Source organism: Tubulanus polymorphus, chromosome 8, assembly GCF_964204645.1.
Source record: "Tubulanus polymorphus chromosome 8, tnTubPoly1.2, whole genome shotgun sequence".
In the NCBI taxonomy this organism is placed as follows: domain Eukaryota; kingdom Metazoa; phylum Nemertea; class Palaeonemertea; order Tubulaniformes; family Tubulanidae; genus Tubulanus; species Tubulanus polymorphus.
In genome coordinates, this window is record NC_134032.1 from 13,477,961 (window position 1) to 13,496,438 (window position 18,478).

At 40.2% G+C, this 18,478-nt stretch overlaps 3 protein-coding genes across 7 annotated transcripts in view; all 3 read right to left on the reverse strand.

The window, feature by feature from the left end:
• The window catches only part of LOC141909814 (large ribosomal subunit protein uL5), a 30,290-nt gene that overhangs the window by 3,824 nt on the left and 7,988 nt on the right, over positions 1–18,478 (reverse strand). The window contains exon 1 of one of the 2 annotated variants that reach the window (XM_074800450.1): positions 17–66. The exons of the other annotated variant lie outside the window; for it this stretch is intronic. Within the exon in view, the coding sequence (XP_074656551.1) occupies positions 17–22 (6 nt within the window). The 5' untranslated portion in view covers positions 23–66. Of the gene's footprint in view, positions 1–16; positions 67–18,478 lie in introns of those variants that run through there. 2 annotated transcript variants of the gene reach the window in all.
• Positions 356–6,254, reverse strand: LOC141909695 (intraflagellar transport protein 46 homolog). The gene is made up of 9 exons (XM_074800270.1): positions 6,170–6,254; positions 3,413–3,801; positions 3,196–3,270; positions 3,017–3,110; positions 2,321–2,455; positions 2,121–2,233; positions 1,426–1,553; positions 1,249–1,334; positions 356–652 (listed from the first exon to the last, which is right to left on the reverse strand). Exons 1-9 carry the CDS (start codon positions 6,206–6,208, stop codon positions 560–562), a joined length of 1,152 nt encoding a protein of 383 aa, XP_074656371.1. The 5' UTR covers positions 6,209–6,254; the 3' UTR covers positions 356–559.
• LOC141909604 (protein ABHD1-like) lies at positions 10,561–18,258 on the reverse strand. Of its 4 annotated transcripts, XR_012619762.1 has the most exons (12): positions 18,142–18,258; positions 17,809–17,975; positions 17,168–17,289; positions 16,703–16,763; positions 16,557–16,602; positions 16,271–16,383; positions 15,479–15,652; positions 14,812–14,869; positions 13,889–14,054; positions 13,280–13,449; positions 12,492–12,643; positions 10,561–11,040 (listed from the first exon to the last, which is right to left on the reverse strand). XR_012619762.1 is itself a non-coding variant. In XM_074800106.1 (11 exons), exons 1-10 carry the CDS (start codon positions 18,247–18,249, stop codon positions 13,283–13,285), a joined length of 1,182 nt encoding a protein of 393 aa, XP_074656207.1. In that variant the 5' UTR covers positions 18,250–18,258; the 3' UTR covers positions 10,561–12,643; positions 13,280–13,282. The 4 variants fall into 4 exon arrangements, 3 of the variants coding, with proteins under 3 accessions (XP_074656207.1, XP_074656208.1, XP_074656209.1); XM_074800106.1 differs by having other exon boundaries at positions 10,561–12,643; XM_074800107.1 differs by having other exon boundaries at positions 10,561–12,660.

The following is an 18,478-nucleotide window of genomic DNA, read 5'->3' on the forward strand; positions in this document are numbered from 1 at the left end:
TTCACGAAAAACTCACCGCCATATTGAAAACCCGGAAAAGGAAGAGTGCGGCCGGGGATTGTGGGAAAGGGGAAACGCTAACTCGCGGATTTGGATTATTTTCAGCTTGACGATATCGCGTTCGAACCCCGAATTTACGTATTTCAGCAAATGTTAACTCAACATTATTCTCAGACTCGAATTTATTCTCAAACCTAACGTTTTTTTGGTTTTCAAAAGCAAATTTTTGATTGAAGCTCGAACTGAACAAACTCACAACAGTTTCGAAGTCCCTAGTTGAATTATCTCGACAAACGAATGTGATACAGAAGAACTATGTAAAATAATGATAAAATCATCAATTATTTTTCTCAATTAGTATTTATTTTATTGTGACGATAGTCTCTCTTTTACAAACTGTTACAAAAGATTATTTAATCATTAAACGTGAATTATTTCGATGAAGTATCATCTGCAGTTCTGGACGGAGTCAGAGATTCCAGTTAATTGAAAAGTAAGTCGATCAGTCAATTGGTCGACAGGTCGATCCATCAGTCAGTCAACAGGTGGATACGTCAGTCTATAGAATCAGTTGATTAGTGCTGTCCTCTGGTGGTGATCGTTGTTTTAACATGTTGTCCAACTGATTCTCGTCAGCGAGTTGTTTAAAATGCTGCAAACAAAACCATAAACCAAATTTACGGGAAAACATCTCGACAAATTGATTTCAAGATCTATGCAGATGTGGTATCAATCCGCTGCCTGAAGGGGCAGGGGAACAGGCAAAAGTCTGTCCGATGAAGGTGGGTGGTTCCAGGTGGAGGTCATAGTTCCAGGCTGAAGGATGTTTGTGGTGGTTAGTTAACAAATCGTTGGTGGTAAGCTTTTATAATCAGATTGGCTTATACCAGTGGTTTGTGAAAATAATCAATTGTCATGAAACTAAACCACAGACAGGTTACTGACTAGGTTTATGGCAGAAGGTATGGTCCCAGACTCCAGATGATCTGCTGAAGGTGGTTCAAGGCCGAGAGACTGATCAGAATCCCACATAACTGGATGGGCTGTTTGTGAAAATATCGCTTAATTTCCAAACTATTTCCGGAATATAGTTCTAACCAACTGAAATTCGGTTTCACTTAGTTCGACTATAGTCGACTAACTCAGATAATCGAAGCTGGCCCAGGCTGAGGGAAAGGTTCCAAGCAGAGTGGTTCCAAGCCGGAGCATGGTTCCACGCTGCAAATCGAATAGGAGAAAGCTACAAACCTGAGAATTCTTGAATTCTGAATACAATGTAAATAGAACGTGCAGAGACTGAATGTTGGATTTATAAATCGGAATATCCAAAATACCTGCAACAAAAAACACCATAGAAAATAGGTTAATTCTCATGTTAGGGAAGGGACACTGGGGGGAGGTGGCGTGAGAGACTACAGTACTTACCACAAATCAGTTCAACGTATGTATTCAGATCACAATCTAGATCAGCAGTAGGTAAACTAACTTCTTTTAGTAGTTCTTCAAACTCGGCCGGCCACTCCTGCATCAGCGAGTCTATATCGGGCATATTCCTGTGAAATATAGAGAACACAGCTTCAGTGAGGGGAGAACGAAATCACTCGTACAGTAAACCTCACCTTATTTGCGACACGACCAACTCGGACTTTTGTTTTTTTTTTTCATTAACTAGGACGAAATCGAAATCATTTTTCTGACTTCCTAATGTATTTTCCTATCCTTAACTCGGACTTTGCTTACCTTGGAAGTCCCCTAACTCGGACCAATTTTGCCGGTCCCAGTTAGTGAGTATTTTCCTAGTTAGGCAAGGCTTACCAGGGTCCGATCTAAGCACTTGTCCAATTGCCCGGGACAAGTATATTCTCATCAGGGCCAGTAGGTTATCATTATCACTTGTCTGCCGGGCTAGTGCAATTTTATGTCACAAAGCTTTTTTCCCACTCGATACAACGGATGATAGTGCCACCAATTGGACTGCCCGTGAAGGGCAAGTAGCTTTGGAGGGCAAGCAAAATTTCAGATATGCTTGCCCCCCGGGTAAGTGGCTTTCATTCCTTAGATCGGACCCTGCTTACTGTATAACGTACAAAGGGCATAGTCTAGAGCGCGGGTGAACTTACTTGGTATAATGTACATTAGGGGGAGGTTTTGAGCGATGTATTTCGCTGATGCTTTCGATCCAGTTTTCAATCGCTTTCGGAGTTTTTTCTGCATTTTCGACACTTTTAACTACCTGCATTAATACAATCGGTCAGTGAAGATGAGGACAGTAATGACAGTGAGGATGAGAGTTGATGAGGATTTGATCCGAGATACTCACGACCGCTGAAGTATTCGTTTGTCTAGAAATAGATCGTAGTTTTAAATCTAAAACTGTTGGATCGGATTGTTTCGCGCACGGCTCGTCAAGAACTGTTAATCCTATAGTATCAGGTTTACTATCCGGTCGAGGCACCTGTAATTACAATAATCGATATATCAGTGATAAGTACAATGATAGAATCGATTAATTAGTGTTATATCAACGATATAAAGGACTGATAAGTGATATATCAATGATATAACATACTCAAGTGATATATCAATGATATAACAGATTAATTGATAAGTGATACATCAATGATATAAAGGATTGATAAGTGATATGACAGATTCACTGAAATGTGAGTGATATATCAATGATATAACATACTCAAGTGATACCAGATTCATTGATAAGTGATTTTTATCAATGATATTACAGATTGATAAGTGATATATCAATGATATAACAGATTGATAAGTGATATATCAATGATATAACAGATTCATTGATAAGTGATTATCAAAATGATATAACAAATTGATAAATCACTTATCAATGGTTCACCAAGAATCTTAGTGTCTGATGTACACTAGGATCGTAGAGCGACGGAGATCACTAGTGGAGACAACCACTGCCAGTGCTGGGTGAAATCAATTGATGATATGACAGATTGATAAGTGATATGATACATCAATGCGAGACGATATTCACCTTGATAAAAGCATCGATATCTCCGACTGCCGGAATAAAATCAGGTATAAACGGTTTGAGTTTGTGTTCCAATTCAATAGCTTGAGGTGTATACCTACAATATATAAACCCGCACACATAGACAGCTTAATCATTGAGCGTCGGAGTGAAGGACGACCGGTGATATGTTAACTACTTACCTCGTAATATATTGAAATAATTCTTTAATTTCGGACGAAACTGGAAGATTTTCGTAATCAGCCGGGTCATAAGCGCTATAAGAAACACAACAATACGGAACGTTATTTTTTTAAATTGCTTAAATTTTAACGGATTTCGTGATAATATGAGAACCACGCGTGACGAATCAGGGAGTTCGTGACCAGAGACTCATGATGATATCTTTCTAATATTTACCCTTCTAAAGCGACGCCGTGTTCATCCTCGTCATCGTCATCATCATCGTCCTCCTCGCCGCTACTCTCCTCTTCAGTTCCGTCATCATCTTCGTCAGTGAATTGCGATGCCGATTGTTGTTTGTGTTGGCCGCCGGGACGACCGGCTGATTTTTGACGAGGTTCCGGTCCCGGTTGGTGTTGTTGTAATCCGGATTCGATTATATCATCGTCATCCGATTGTTCGCTCATCTTCGATTGAGGAGGTGTATCACCGGTGGCGCCCCCTCGTGACCGACCTGCCGCTCCTGCTGCTGGTACTCGAGGTGTCGGTGTATAAGTACTGGCGACCTCTTCGGCGTCTCCCACCTCTAGTGACTCGTCGTACGGTTGATTTTGATGGATTCGAGCCTGAAAAATATCAACAAAACAATCAACAACTATTTTGCTGTGAGCCATTTAGCCTACTATCTACCCTATTGATACTCTCCTGTGAGCTGTCTACCTCCTTATGACAGTCTACCTCCCTATGAGCTGTCTACCCTGTCTAGTGTAACTCCTTGTGTGCTGCTTGCTACTGTCTACCTTTCTGTGAGCTGTCTACCTCCCTATGAGCTGTCTACCCTGTCTAGCATACCTACCAGTTGAGCTGTCTTCCCCTCTGTGAGCTGTTTACATTCCCGGAGATGTCTTTCCAAGTGTTTGCTGCAGACAGTGTATACAGCAGTGTCCACTATCCCATGTTGTCTATTCTAGTGCGAGCTATCTATCCACTACCTTACTGTCTACCCTCCGGTGAGCTGTCTATCCACTACCTTACTGTCTACCCTCCGGTGAGCTGTCTATTCTGCTAATCGACTGTGCGTTATACTTGCCCAGCTGTCTGCACGATTGGTAAGTTTTTTATGTCCAGTAACGCTAGCAGTTTCAATACTACAAACGGACATTCTACGAACCATCATCAATTCACGGCGCTACAAATCAACCAATCAAATCATAGCAATCAAACAAATCAACCAATCAAATCAGAGGAGACAATCGAATTCAGTCCGGTAAGAATATTCTGTCGTCTTCGTTAAACACAAAAAATTTCAAATTTTCAAATCGCTATTTATCGGTACAACTAGCATAGGTGACAGTGATGGTACCTTCTAATATTAGCTAGTGGGGTCTGTGATCCTGAGTGGGTACCCTCTAAATGCTATGTTTCTGCAATCCTGGGTGTCTATACCCTTTAACAACTAGGGTCTGTGATCCCGAGTACGTAATCGCTAGCCAGGCATCTAGGTCGTGTCTGCGATCCTTGGTCAGTACCCTCTAACTGCTAAGGTCTATTATCCCGAGTGGACACTCTCTAATTTCTAGGTGTCTGTTATCCTCAGTGAGCACCCTATAACAGCTAGGGTCTGTAGTGATCCTGGGTCAGTACCCTCTAACTGCTAAGGTCTGTTACCCTGAGTGGGCACTCTCTAATTGCTAGGTGTCTGTTATCCTCAGTGAGCACCCTATAACAGCTAGGGTCTGTAGTGATCCTGGGTCAGTACCCTCTAACTGCTAGGGTCTGTTATCATGAGTGGGCACTCTCTAATTGCTAGGTGTCTGTTATCCTCAGTGAGCACCCTATAACAGCAAGGGTCTGTAATGATCCTGGGTCAGTACCCTCTAACTGCTAAGGTCTATTATCCTGAGTGGGCACTCTCTAATTGCTAGGTGTCTGTTATCCTCAGTGAGGACCCTATAACAGCTAGGGTCTGTAGTGATCCTTGGTCAGTACCCTCTAACTGCTAGGGTCTGTTATCCTGAGTGGGCACTCTCTAATTGCTAGGTGTCTGTTATCCTCAGTGAGCACCCTATAACAGCTAGGGTCTGTAGTGATCCTGGGTCAGTACCCTCTAACTGCTAGGGTCTGTTATCCTGAGTGGGCACTCTCTAATTGCTAGGTGTCTGTTATCCTCAGTGAGCACCCTATAACAGCTAGGGTCTGTAGTGATCCTGGGTCAGTACCCTCTAACTGCTAGGGTCTGTTATCCTGGATACCCTTGGGACGGTCTACTGGAAGTGTTTTCACATTCTCAACTACTCTACTACAGGTGAAATCGATCGTTTTTTAGTTCCATCTTACGTCTACAGGTGGCGCAGCAGCTGCTTGTTTATTTCTCGTGTATAAATTCTCGAACTCTTCGATGATCGGAAGCGGCCCTCGCGCAGCGATATTCAACTGGAATTCCGTCTCGTTCACTTCCCAGTCGCTGTCATCGGCGGCTTCCTCCTCCATCTGAGCGATCCATTCACTTGGTAATCCTTCCTCATCTCTTTCATCATCATCATCATCATCACCAGCGATTCCTGCATCGGCCTCGGATGAAGCAGCAGCAGTAGCAGCAGCAGCTGATGATGATGATGACGAGGAACGGTTTCTAGGAAACCGTTCCCGTGTCTGTTGTTGTCGTTGCATGGACCCGACCTAAAAATTCCATCTAATCTTTTTTCACAACAATGTCAATACAGACCTCGCTTGCCAGGGTTCAGTTGTCGCCGGCCGAGCTCACGCCAACACTAACTCACATCCATAGAAACTAGACTGCATCAACTCCCCCCCCCCCCCCCCGACTTGTCAGCCAGTTGACAGAGTCGAGACTCATCACTCAAGTCAGTCAATGTAGATTTAAAAAAAAGTTTAAACAATGATAAGGAGCTTAACCGGGTTACTACTGCAACAATTCTATATACAAGGCCTAGCTTATCAGAAACAGTTTTACTCAAACGAAGCGGTTATTACGTTAGTTTGATCTTCTTCACTGTCAGAATTATTGTCCATTTCATTCACAACTCGACGAAACTTCGGGAATGTTGTTTACATTCCAGAGTCGGACGATGACACCGTATTCGGATTCCGAGTCCGCCTAGCGGTCGGAGCCGTCCTCTCGGCACTAACTCGCAGTTCAGTTACTAAAATCTAAGATGTGATTTTTGTTTTAGATCTGCAGCCGGTTTCACAAAGCGCTATCGAGCCTTGTGTACCTTTTCATTACTTATCTTATCACTGTTTTCATTTACGCGAATTAACTGTTTCTCTCGAGCCGAGGGAGGGGTGAATTCTATTCAGACCTGAGTACGTTATGATTAATTTTTACAATATATGAATTTGTTGTCTACCTTTTTGAAGTGTAAAAAACCGACTAGGCCCTCCTGAGTGCCGCAAACTACCTGGGCGGTCGGCTCAAAAAAATTTGTCTGATTCAATAAAATTTTTCAAATTACATGGTTACGGAGAGTATGCAAATATAAAAGATAAAATGGCAACAAATGACTGATTCACGCGTGATTATAACGAGAATCGGCAGTGGCCTGGACCCCGGTGTCCATCCAACCAGGCATCCAACCATGTTATAGGCTAACTCATAGAGCCTTCGGTTAGTCTAACCCGATACTGTGAACTTTTGGATCTTGATAATATTTAGAGACTTTATCCAAGTTCCACTGTAAACAACATCATTATAGATATCGTACAGACTTTTCAACATTTCGGAACGAAATGGGTTGAATTTCATACATTGCATTACAAAGTTCTTCTGATTTATTACAGAGAAGAATTTCAAGAGGTGCATTTCTCTTCGTATTTCGATTATTAGTGGGTGACTGCTGGTTCGTTATTTGATGCCGATTTTGGATTTTCGTGGTAAATTTGGATCTAGTATGATGATCTGCCTGACTCATTTTGCAAGACCGCAGCCATTCCAATTTTGAAGTTTTGTTGACTTTGAATCCAGTTTGCTAATGCCGACTGAGGTAAAAAAAAAGTACGATACTTAATAATGCCAGAAGGAAATATGCAGATGAGGCAAACATGAGAATTCATCAACATGAGAATTCATTAACATTGGACATGATGTTCTAATTTACACTAGAATTTACATATTAGACAAATCAAATTTCTAAGTGAATCAGTAATTAATTTTACGTAAGAGTCAGCTGGCTATTGAAACATGAGAATATACATGTACGTTTGACATGATATTCTTATCTACACAAGATGGCATTTAGATATAACATATTTCTAATTAAAAATAAATGATTAGCATTATTACCTAATATTTTTATCTCTTGTTACCACGTACCGTTAATTTTGTTAAGCCCGTAAATTTTGTAACTCTCCTGAAGGACGCGTTTAATTCTTTAAAATGGTATTTTAGACTTTATTTGGTCCTACTAAGCTTGTGGCAAGTTTGCTAATGTAAGTAAATTTGGAGAGAAAGGAAAATACCACTGTGTTAGCGAGACGCGATGATGGATGCTGCTTCACAAAAACCAAACGCAAATGCCCGAGAAAATTAAAACTCTTTCAACGAATTTCAACCTATTCAGGGACGGATCAAGAGCGGGGGGTCCGAAGGTTACGAGACTCCGTAAAGCCTGGTCCGCGTGTCCTTTCTGTTTGCAGTTCCTCCCGCCAACCGCAACTTGTCCGGGAAGTAATTTCGCATTACATGTATTATAACTCTAATGTGAAAGTTACTTAGTGTTGTATCAGTGAAATATTAAACTTCATCATCCTCACTTGGAAAAAAAGTCCCCGGCTTACTTCTCAGTTCCAGGGTAAGGATTTTGCATGAATGTTTTTCAAATCAGCTTTTATGCCTCCGAAACCCAACCTGCAGGCCCCAAAATTGTAATCAATTATAAGAATGTTCCGGCTTCACGCCTGCGGCGCTCGTAGGCCATGATGCAGAAGCCCATAATATTGAGAGCCCTCATGCAATTTGGAACACCCTCGACATAGGACCCAGGGTCCAGTTCCATCAAAAATTGAAATCTTTAAAAGACACAACTTTATATTCACCCTCATCCTAGAAACCACTATAGTGGTTTCTAGAGTAAAATTCTCCGAGTAAAATATGTTTCTCTGAGTAAAATATGTTTGAGTCAATTCTACCTCGAAACACAAACGTATACGTGAATTGTTATTTCCATATACACAAGACTAAAACTTTTGTTTAGAATAATCCTATTGTTAGAACGAATAGACCCCCTGGAGCCAGGTTCCACAGTTATGAATTTACTCGACTACGGTCAAATTTAACATCCACAGGGTTCAGTACTGTATACTATAAATTCGGTTTAACTGTTTAAGATATTCACATCCATAAAACACGACACAGCAAATGAAACAAATATAATTTGTATCAATTTGGTATCCTCGCGTCGTATTCAAAGGTATACAAAGAAATTTAATGAACTGGAAGCTTAGGCAGACAATGGATTAATAAAACTGGAGTCAGCCAGTCTATAGCAGCGAATAGAAATGTTTCCTGATACTCTTTTTCATTACGGCTTCAACAAAACATGCAGACCGTACGCGAGGACATGGGCAGCATTGTACATCCACACCCTAGTCAGCGCGCCTATTGCGTTCGTTGCCGTCATCTTTAACATATTCTGCTACTCGGTGCTGAGGAGATTGCCGTTCCAGCCAACTTACTTCTTGTTGAGATGGCTGACAGTTTTCGATGGGCTGTTTTCGTTCGCCAGTGTCGTAGAGCACAGCATCGGCGCTCTAGTCGGGTACCATCGATACGGAACGCTAGTGATTTACGTCTATCACAGTCATTTGCTGCCGCAATTCGACGCGTATATTCCCAGCGTTAAACAGATACTTTATTTCATACGGAATTGGCTCACTGTTACCATCACGTTTGAGCGCATATTAAGCGTGTACTTTCCATTCAGATCGAAGGTATGGTTGGTGAAGAGGTTTTTGAGATCGGTAGTGATGGGTGTCGTGTTTGTCAATTTACTCGTTGCGATTCCGTTTTTTCTTCGGGACATACGACCAGCGACGTCGAGAACGTGCGCCTATTTCAAAGAGGATTTCTTTTCCTACAAGCAAATTCCACCGTCTGACGTGTTCCCGCTCGGGCAGTACCGCAGAGTGATATCGGTGTATTTCTGTACCCTGCTCCCGCTTACGCTGCTGGCGGTCGGAAACTCGGCCCTGTGTTACCACGTCGGTCAAACGCATCGAAAACGTTTATCGATGATGGCCGCCGGTTCTGGTCAAAAGACGGACGCTAAAAACAACACCGCTCTTATTATGACGATTGCTATAATAACGGCGCATTTGTTGTGCGAATGTCCTTTCACGTTCTTTTTACTAAACTACGATTTTCGTTGGTTAGATGCATATTTCAACCGCGCTCTGCTGAAATTCGGCTCAGAAGTTGGCACACGGATAGATTCGTTGATTAACGTTGTTTTATACATAATAATAAATTCTCGTTTTCGCCAGTGTGCCCTGAAAATGATCGGTATCAAATGAATCCTAACGTACAGTACATATATTCCATTCCAAAGTAGTGCTAGGTTCTCCTTGAAGATTTGTTGACGACGCCAGGGTTGAAAACCTCGGAAATTGACTAAATTCTTCAACTCTGTAGTCATCAAACGCGACCGAGAATCATGAAACTGGCTGCAGACTATAGTTAACTACATATTCATACATTTTGATATTTTGGAAAAGATATGTTGAACCCTGAAAAAATGATTGATATTGTGCTTGCGTTTGACGGTTGGAAATTTGGAAATGTATCCACGTTTTGTTGTTGTATAGACGATTTTGTTTGATATCAAAACGCTTATGATGTCACAGTGAATGCGTGACCACCAGTGGTTTTGCTGCTGGGTTTTATTTCGCATTGCGAAATTGCCTTATACTCGATTTAGATTAGTTTGGGGTAATAGAAAGAGATTGCGTTTGGAAGTAATTGGGGTTGTACTCACAGTGGGCACTTGATGTCTACACACCGAAAATCATATATATATATATATAAGATAGAATATTTAGGAGGGAATCAGACTGTCTCATTCTCACGATAGTGCCAACGTTTAGATATGGTACACTGCCGCTAAGTGGATGCCTTGACTTGTATATTATCGGAGCCGCCCTTCCTCCTTATCACCGGTCTCCATGGTAATTGTGTACACAGGTATGGGTTCGAACCCGCCAGATTTAAAATTCTATTCCCTAAAAAGCTAGAAAACCCAAAGAAAACGAAAACATTTCTATATTCAATAAGGCAAATAATGTAACAATCTTGATCGGTGATGAACAACTTCTTAATCCTTTAAAGACCAGCAAAATAAAATCACTAAAACATGTCCAGATTATGGCAATGAAGCAGTGTTTATTGTCTGTTGTGAATACAGAGTCGGTATAAAAATTCTTCACATAAACCATTGTAAAATTAAAAAACATTGGCAGGCGGGCATGAGGACAGTATACTGACTAACCTTGTAGCACATATCGGTTCTATAACAACTCAAAACAATAAACTGTTCATTCTTTAATTGGATTAGAAGAATAATTATCAGCGATTACCGTAACAAATATCTATCAAAATCTCACTATCTACATCTTCATCGTTTTTAGAAGTTTTTATTTAAAGGCGATAAATCAAATATCACTTATTAAATATCCCTTTCAAATAACAGCCTTAAACAATGGATGGCAACATTGACACCGAGTCAAAATAACAATATAAATATATATAAGTACCGGTATTTTTGGCCTCGTGTTGAATAAATATACCAAGACTCATCGATGGCTCAATTCACCTGATGAAGCTACTACAGTGGAACCTCGTTACAACGAACCTGGATATAACAAATATAGAATTTCATTCCAAGCAAGACAATTGATTCATTTCATACTGGAAGTAACAATTTATCGGTTAAAACAAACATATTTTCTGGTCCCGTGAAGTTTGCTGTAACGAGGTTCCACTGTATGCACTTAGCGAAAGCTCGTACGTTTAATAAACTAGTTAATCTATAAATTACTAATTGTCTGGGTGTATTTAAACTTATTGAGGGATTTCTTACGCATAAATCTTACACGGAAATCGTGTATCTTTTTGATCTAATGATTGGATACAATTTGTGATTGTACAGTCATCTAATCAGCACTCTTTCAATAATGACTGTCTGAGACAATTTGCACCACAGCAGCTTGAATGGTGTTGGTTCCAGGCTGAAGTTTGATCGCTACCTCAGTTCGGACGCACTGTTAGGAAAACCTAATGCTAGGATTACTTTTTGTCTTTACTATTGGTTTTAGCTTTAGATTATATAACGTTGCTCTACGATAAAATGGCAAACGATTAAAGAGAATTAACAAAAAAATTTTTACAAAAATATTTAACTAATAACATGATAAACTTCAATCATAATCAATAGAAACTTAAAAACAATCTTGTGTTAAATTAACAGTCTTGTTTAACGGATATGGAGTGTATATATTTATTTGTTCACATAAAAAGCTTCATATTGAAACATTTCTTATCAAAACTAACACAGCTTTAAATCTGTGGTGGCAAGCATTTGTGTATGATGCATCCTCCCCGTGGCACGGATTTGAACTTGATGGCCTCGAGGTTGCCATAGTACGAAACCCTGCCACACTAGACCGAGTGCGCAGCTACGTGCGCAGCTTAGATGATGTCATTATCAGCCAATCAGATATCCCGTTTTATTTTAGCCCGGGTTTTTCCATTTATAGTTCTACCGTGAAATTTACCTCAGCGATTATACAACGAGCAATCTGATTGGTGCCGCAAGTTTTCGTGCGGTAAACCTGCACACCCGGTCTACTGTAGCAGAGGTTCGTGCCGTGGCTGAGTGTAGCGATGTCATCAGGTTTGAGTCCATGCCGTGGGATGTGTATGATGAGACCAGTGGAAAATTTCGACGGATGACCGCCTGGCGGCCATATTAACTTAGAAACCAAAACTGCTATCGAATTACAGTAAACCAAGCTTAATCCGGATCATTTGGGACCGATTAAAATTAATTCCGTTTTTATATACTTTTATGTATATGATATCTGGATTAAGTTGAAATCTGGATTAAACTGATCCGGATTAAGCGGATTGACCGTAAAGTGTGACGTAGCGTTATTGTGAGGTAGTGATAGTTGAAGGGTGATCAACGGGCACATACCAAAAATGAAAATGAAGGCGCGAAGAATAATTGGCAGTGGATATAGTGTCCGTCTTCACAAAGCGCGAACACAAAATTCCACGTGGTTTTCACCGATATCTACGCACTTTTATGAATGGCTCATTCTGTCATTGCGGTCATCGGATGAAAGCTCAATGGTCCCTGAATATCAAAAAGCCTTATTCTAACACACATCAACAGTGGGAGAAGTCATAATCACAGCTTATACTTTGGTTCATATCATCATTAAAAACCATCTCTGAAAATAGACACAATCTACAACTTTATAACTTCTTATCACAGGAGGCTGGGATGGTTCACTGGTTCTTGCTTAGGCTAAACAAAAATGATACCTTGTTTCTCCGCAGTGGCCGGGTCATTTTTGTAAAATATGATAAAATTTATAAACAGTTCATTCCTATAGCGGACGGGTCTGTTATGGTAAAATTGATCACGATTTAAAAAAGAGTAATGTATAGGGTAGATAGGCGGCCGGCCGGGTCAACATTTAAGCTCAGCAGAGCGGAGAAACAAGGTATCAATTTTTTTAGCCTTAAAATGACGGTTAAGAATGCCATTTTTCAAGAAGTAAATGGTGTTACAGTAAATGTTAGTAGACTCTGTTTTTTCCCTTGACTTCATTGTCTAGATTATCGCATGCCCTCTAGACAAATCTGTGATAACAACCCATCCTTGCTCCCACTGCCTACGATTTCCCGATAGAAATTTTCGGTCCAGCAAAATGCGATGCAAGCGGACTCTTTTATTCATCAATTTATTTCGTTGCTATAAATTTTGAGAGAGCATTTTGAAGTTACTCCTTCCCAGTTCAGGTACGATAGTCAAACACAGCCATTAAACACTGAACTCAATGTGAATGATTTCTATCACTTACTGATTAATGTTTAAGCACGGCGTCGATAAATTGAGAAAATACACGAATAAAATAGAACTCCTCCCGAGGAACGATTCCGCCATAACCGTCGACGAATCCAATATGGCCGCCGCGAGTTGTGGCTGCCACGGCGACGTATTCAGACGCTTGCACAGCTTCAACATTAATCGCTAGAAAATTCAGAAAAAATTAAAGTTCAATCTTAATTTCACAGGTTGCTCAGACTACAGATGAAATAGCTACAATTAGACTATGACTAATTGCAGAGAGGACAGTGGCGGTCTCATGACAATGTCATCAGGTTTGAATCCCTGCCAAGGGAAGATGTGTCTGCTAGGGTTAGAGTTACATGTCTCATGATATCGCTGTCATGTAGGGAGGATGCATCTACTAACGAGGACAGAAGTTTAGTTAGACAAGAATCTTATGACGCCATCAAGTTGAAATGGATCCTCCCAAGACAGAATGTGTCTACAAGGGCAGAGTCTTATGACATCCCTTTCATGGAGGCTGTGTCTGCTAAGGCAGGGAGCTTTACTGGTGACTTATGATTGATCAACCAAGTTTAAACTGGTTTGATTCACCATTGAGGCAGGTTTCAATACTCACTGGATACAAGGGCGAACGGGTCGTCCGCTGCATTGAGACAAAGTAGTGGAATTTTGATGAGATCGATTTTATCGTTGAGAATTGCTTCCTTGTAATATTCATTGCACGATGGAAAACCATTCATTTTCGACGTGAAATACTCATCGAATTCACGCAGGGTCGACGACTTAATAAAAAGAGAAAAAATGATGATTGCATCAGTTTTGTAGACCCCGGTTGTGGGGGTAGAATTTTCTATCAATAGGCCTATCTATCCAAGAATACTAAATTAAGGCTAAACAAAAATGATACCTTGTTTCTCCGCAGCGGCCGGGTCATTTTTGTAAAATATGATAAAATTTATGAACAGTTCATTTCTATAGCGGCCGGGTCTGTTATGGTAAAATTGATCACGATTTTAAAAAAAGTAATGTATAGGGTAGATATGCAGCCGGCCGGGTCAACATTTAAGCTCAGCAGAGCGGAGAAACAAGGTATCAATTCTTTTTAGCCTAAAGTCTATGCATAACATGAAACACCCACAATACTTGTATTGAAAAAAGGAAAATCTACTGCACTGACATTTCAGGTAATATGCTTCTACACTCATCGTAAATAGACTGCTACTGATCTATAGCTTAGCTTAGCTCACACTAAGATCCAATCCGATCGTCTGCCATTTTGTCTTAAGAACATTCATGTCACATTGCGAGGTCAAGTCGCCAATTCGGCCAAATTGTTTGTCGAATCTTAGCTACACTCGGGTGACCTGAGATCCACAATGAGTTAGACTTAGTCTAGTATCTAGCCGTTCTTTCCTGAACAACCTAAGACTATTAAATTCGGCTTAAATTGATTTCCCAGTGGCGGGCTTTTTGATTTCATCGACGATTTATTACTTCATGATTAGTTCCTCGTAAAATAATAGTTTACTTAAAGCCTACCTGTAAAACCCGTTTCATTTCATTGTTGGTGAGTTTTTTCGCGAATAAATCAAGATTTCTAAAAAAAAGATAAAGAACTCTATAATGACAGAACAGTCACTTGAAACGGTACATATGCTATGGGAATTTCAGGTTACCGAAAAAATCCATAGAAGAAATAAGCTGCGTTCACACTAGGATTTCAGCACGGTACTAAGCGTTCACACTAGGAAATTATTCGCGGCCTATTCGCAGCTTATTCAGTTCCGTACTGAAATACGCGGCTTATTAAGCGTGGAATGCGAAAACCCGATCTCAGTACGGCGCTGAGCTGGCCGCATATTTTCTGTAGTTTGAACGCAGATTCGGCGCTTAGCTAGCCTCGTATTTACGTCTTCGTAGTACAATACACTCAACACTTATTACACTGCCCTCTATTGGCACACTGGGTGACTACTATACTGGGCTTACGAAGTGCCGAATTGTCAACTCGTAGTGTGAACGTAACTGACTGTGTAAGCGCCGTATTTTGGTGAATTCGGCACCAGCGAAGTACGGTACTTCGTAAGCGTCGAATCTAGTGTGAACGCGGCTATAAACCTCGATGTTTTTGGTTTAGTGAAGACCGTAGACCAGGCGAACACGTGTGCCAATCACTGCAGCAGTAAATGCACTCTAACCAACTCACCTGTGAATGGTATCTACGAGACTTTTTGTCAGGTGACTGTTATAAATAAATCGATTTATCGGCTCTTCGATGTTGACCATATTTTTTACCGGGTCGAAGCAGGCAGATATTGCCATCGCTGCTTCGACTGGACAATCCTTTCCAACTTCCGATAAGTAGTGCATCAGGATTATTCTGTAAAATATGCAGATTCTTACTCAGCATTTGAATCAATTCTACCAGTTTCAACATTACTGCAGTAAGAGACAAGAGACAAGAGACAAGAGACAAGAGACAAGAGACAAGAGACAGAGACAGAGACAGAGACAGAGACAGAGACAGAGACAGAGACAGAGACAGAGACAGAGACAGACAGAGACAGAGACAGAGACAGAGACAGTATTTCACAAACTCTTAATCCGTATTACACATCAACTCAGGGTAGAATTTTACCAGTCTCAACTAAACCACAGTAAGAGACAGAGAGTCAACTGTATTTCACAAAATCTTACTTAGTATTTGATAGAATTTTAGTAAGTCAGAGACATAGTCAACTGTACTTCACAAAATATTACTCATTTGAAAATAAATATTACTTTGGGTACAGTGGCAGCGACGAAGCGCAGCAATATTTTACTGAATGACATTTTTCCTTAGAATACCATGTTTTTGACGAAGTTTTAGTAAATTCACAGCGATTACATTAGAACCTTTCAAAAATCGACAATTGGCTGCGGCAATCGCGCCTACTGTACTTCACTAAATCTTACTCAGTATTGAGTAGACTTTAATTGATTGGGGTTGAATACTTACCCTCCTAAAGAAACACCAGTACACAATAATCTTGACTGAGGATATTTGGCTTTTATATGTTTCACAACGGACCCTATGTCATCAGTATCAATCGCGCAATACAACCGTGGTGTCTGAAAAAATTATAATTCATTTTCAAACTGCAATAAAAATATTAATACTAATCATATAAATATCTTGTTTTCAAAATATATCCTACAAGATAGGATGTATGAAGGCCATTTTTGAGTGTAGATGCTAAACAAGATGCAGAAATAATTGAAATTTCAGAATAGATTTGACTTACCAATAAATCAGCACCACCACGCCCTCTATTGTTAAACACAACACATCTGAAGGAAAGACGTTACAAGATTCAGGTTATTTTTTCTTAACAAACATGTAATACCCTTAACGATACTTTTATTTCAGTAAAGATTAACCCTCTCTTACCTGTAACCGTGTTCTAAAGCCATTCGCACTAAATGTACCATGTAATTCTGTGCACTACAGCCTGGAAACGGATGATATGTTTTGCCCAGATTTAATCCTTCATTCAATGAAAATCACTTAATGTTACAATAGAATAAATGAATTTTCTCATTGAAATCTAAAAGATCTAAGCCAGCATGATTACCAGTACAGCTATGTACAACTGGACCAATAGTCTGGTGTCATTTTGGGGTTAAAAAACCTTTGCCAATCTTCAAAAATCAACAGGTAAAGGAAGCCACTATCCCGAAAGGAAAACCAAAGTTTTGTCATTTTAAGATGAATTGTAATGATATATATGTAGGCCCTGTCCGGCTTGCAAGTATGGCAATTTAATCATAATCATTTTGAGTAAGAAAATTAATTCTAATTCTCTACCCGTAGGTAATTTCTTTTCAGGGGTAGCGATAATTCGCTTTCAATTACCTGTTATACCGGGCAACAGAAGAATAGTCGGTCGGGTTTCCGCGTCTGGAAATATTTGGTTGTTATCATTTTGAATCCAGTCGAGGAATATTTGTCCACCGTCACACATTTTCTTCACTTCCCTGAAAGTGATTTAAAACAAGTTCTCTGTAATAGCTGAAATACCATAGTGTACTATCATCGTCACCTAACCTTACCAAAATCCAAAGGCCTGAATTTTTTATAACATAGATACAAAATCAACCAATAATTACCTGATGGTAGTTTAGGTGAATAGGGCAATGAATAATATAGAAATTCTTAAATATTTGGTGAATAATGACCACAATGAGCGTTAAAACCACAATCGAACTCGCTAAAATTTGTCTTAAAATGTTCCTTGAAAAAGGTTGTTAGTGAAAAACTTAAAATTAAGATCTCTTAATACATTTTTAATTTGGTGGATGTTTTGAAAGCATTTTAGTTGTTTCATTGCAGGTTAGACCTTTGATAAGTTAGATACAAGTGAAAATGGAACACTGGAAGAATAGGGTCAATTGTCCACTTCTCCCCAATTTTGCACGCTTAACTCCACATCGAGTGGGGCCGAGTTTGAGAATCTGTCATTTGACAATTTCTGCTGGCGAAACCCTTATACCTACCTCTTATACGGCATTTTTGGTTGAGATTGTGCCAATGATCGGATGATGGTTTGACCTCGGCTTCCGAAACACCAGATCAATGGCCAAAATCGCTCTCGCAATATCGGACAACCGTCGTTGATGATCTCCCATATCTTACCATCCCGTTTCGTAATAATTGATGGTTTCTAAAAAAATTCGAGAATTGCAGAATACCATCAGTGACAGTGACTGAGTGAGTGAACTGGTGTCGGTGAAGAAACTGCTGAACATGGATGGATGACCCCGGTAAAAAGTTTTTAAAGTTTTCATTTTGTTCGTCAGGTTGCAACGCCTATTAAAAGTTGGACCTACCTTAGCTACATAGAACATGTAATATAATACGAAGACTGTTAGAGATGCGATAATCACGGGAATTAGGGCTATTTCCCCTAAATAATCCAACCATTCCTCCGCTGACATCTCCAAGACCGCCCCCAATCTCTGAAGAGAACTAAAGTCGGATCCTGCGCCGCGATATAACGATAACTATCGCCGTCTACTTCCAATGCTGGCTACGTGTATTAGCTAAATCCAATTCAATTCACGACGAAAGAAAAGGCTCTGGCAGTCGAGAGATTCTTCCTCTGGCAATCGAGGAAATAGAAGTTTAATCATTGTGATTAGACAATATTGATCAAATTATGTTTAT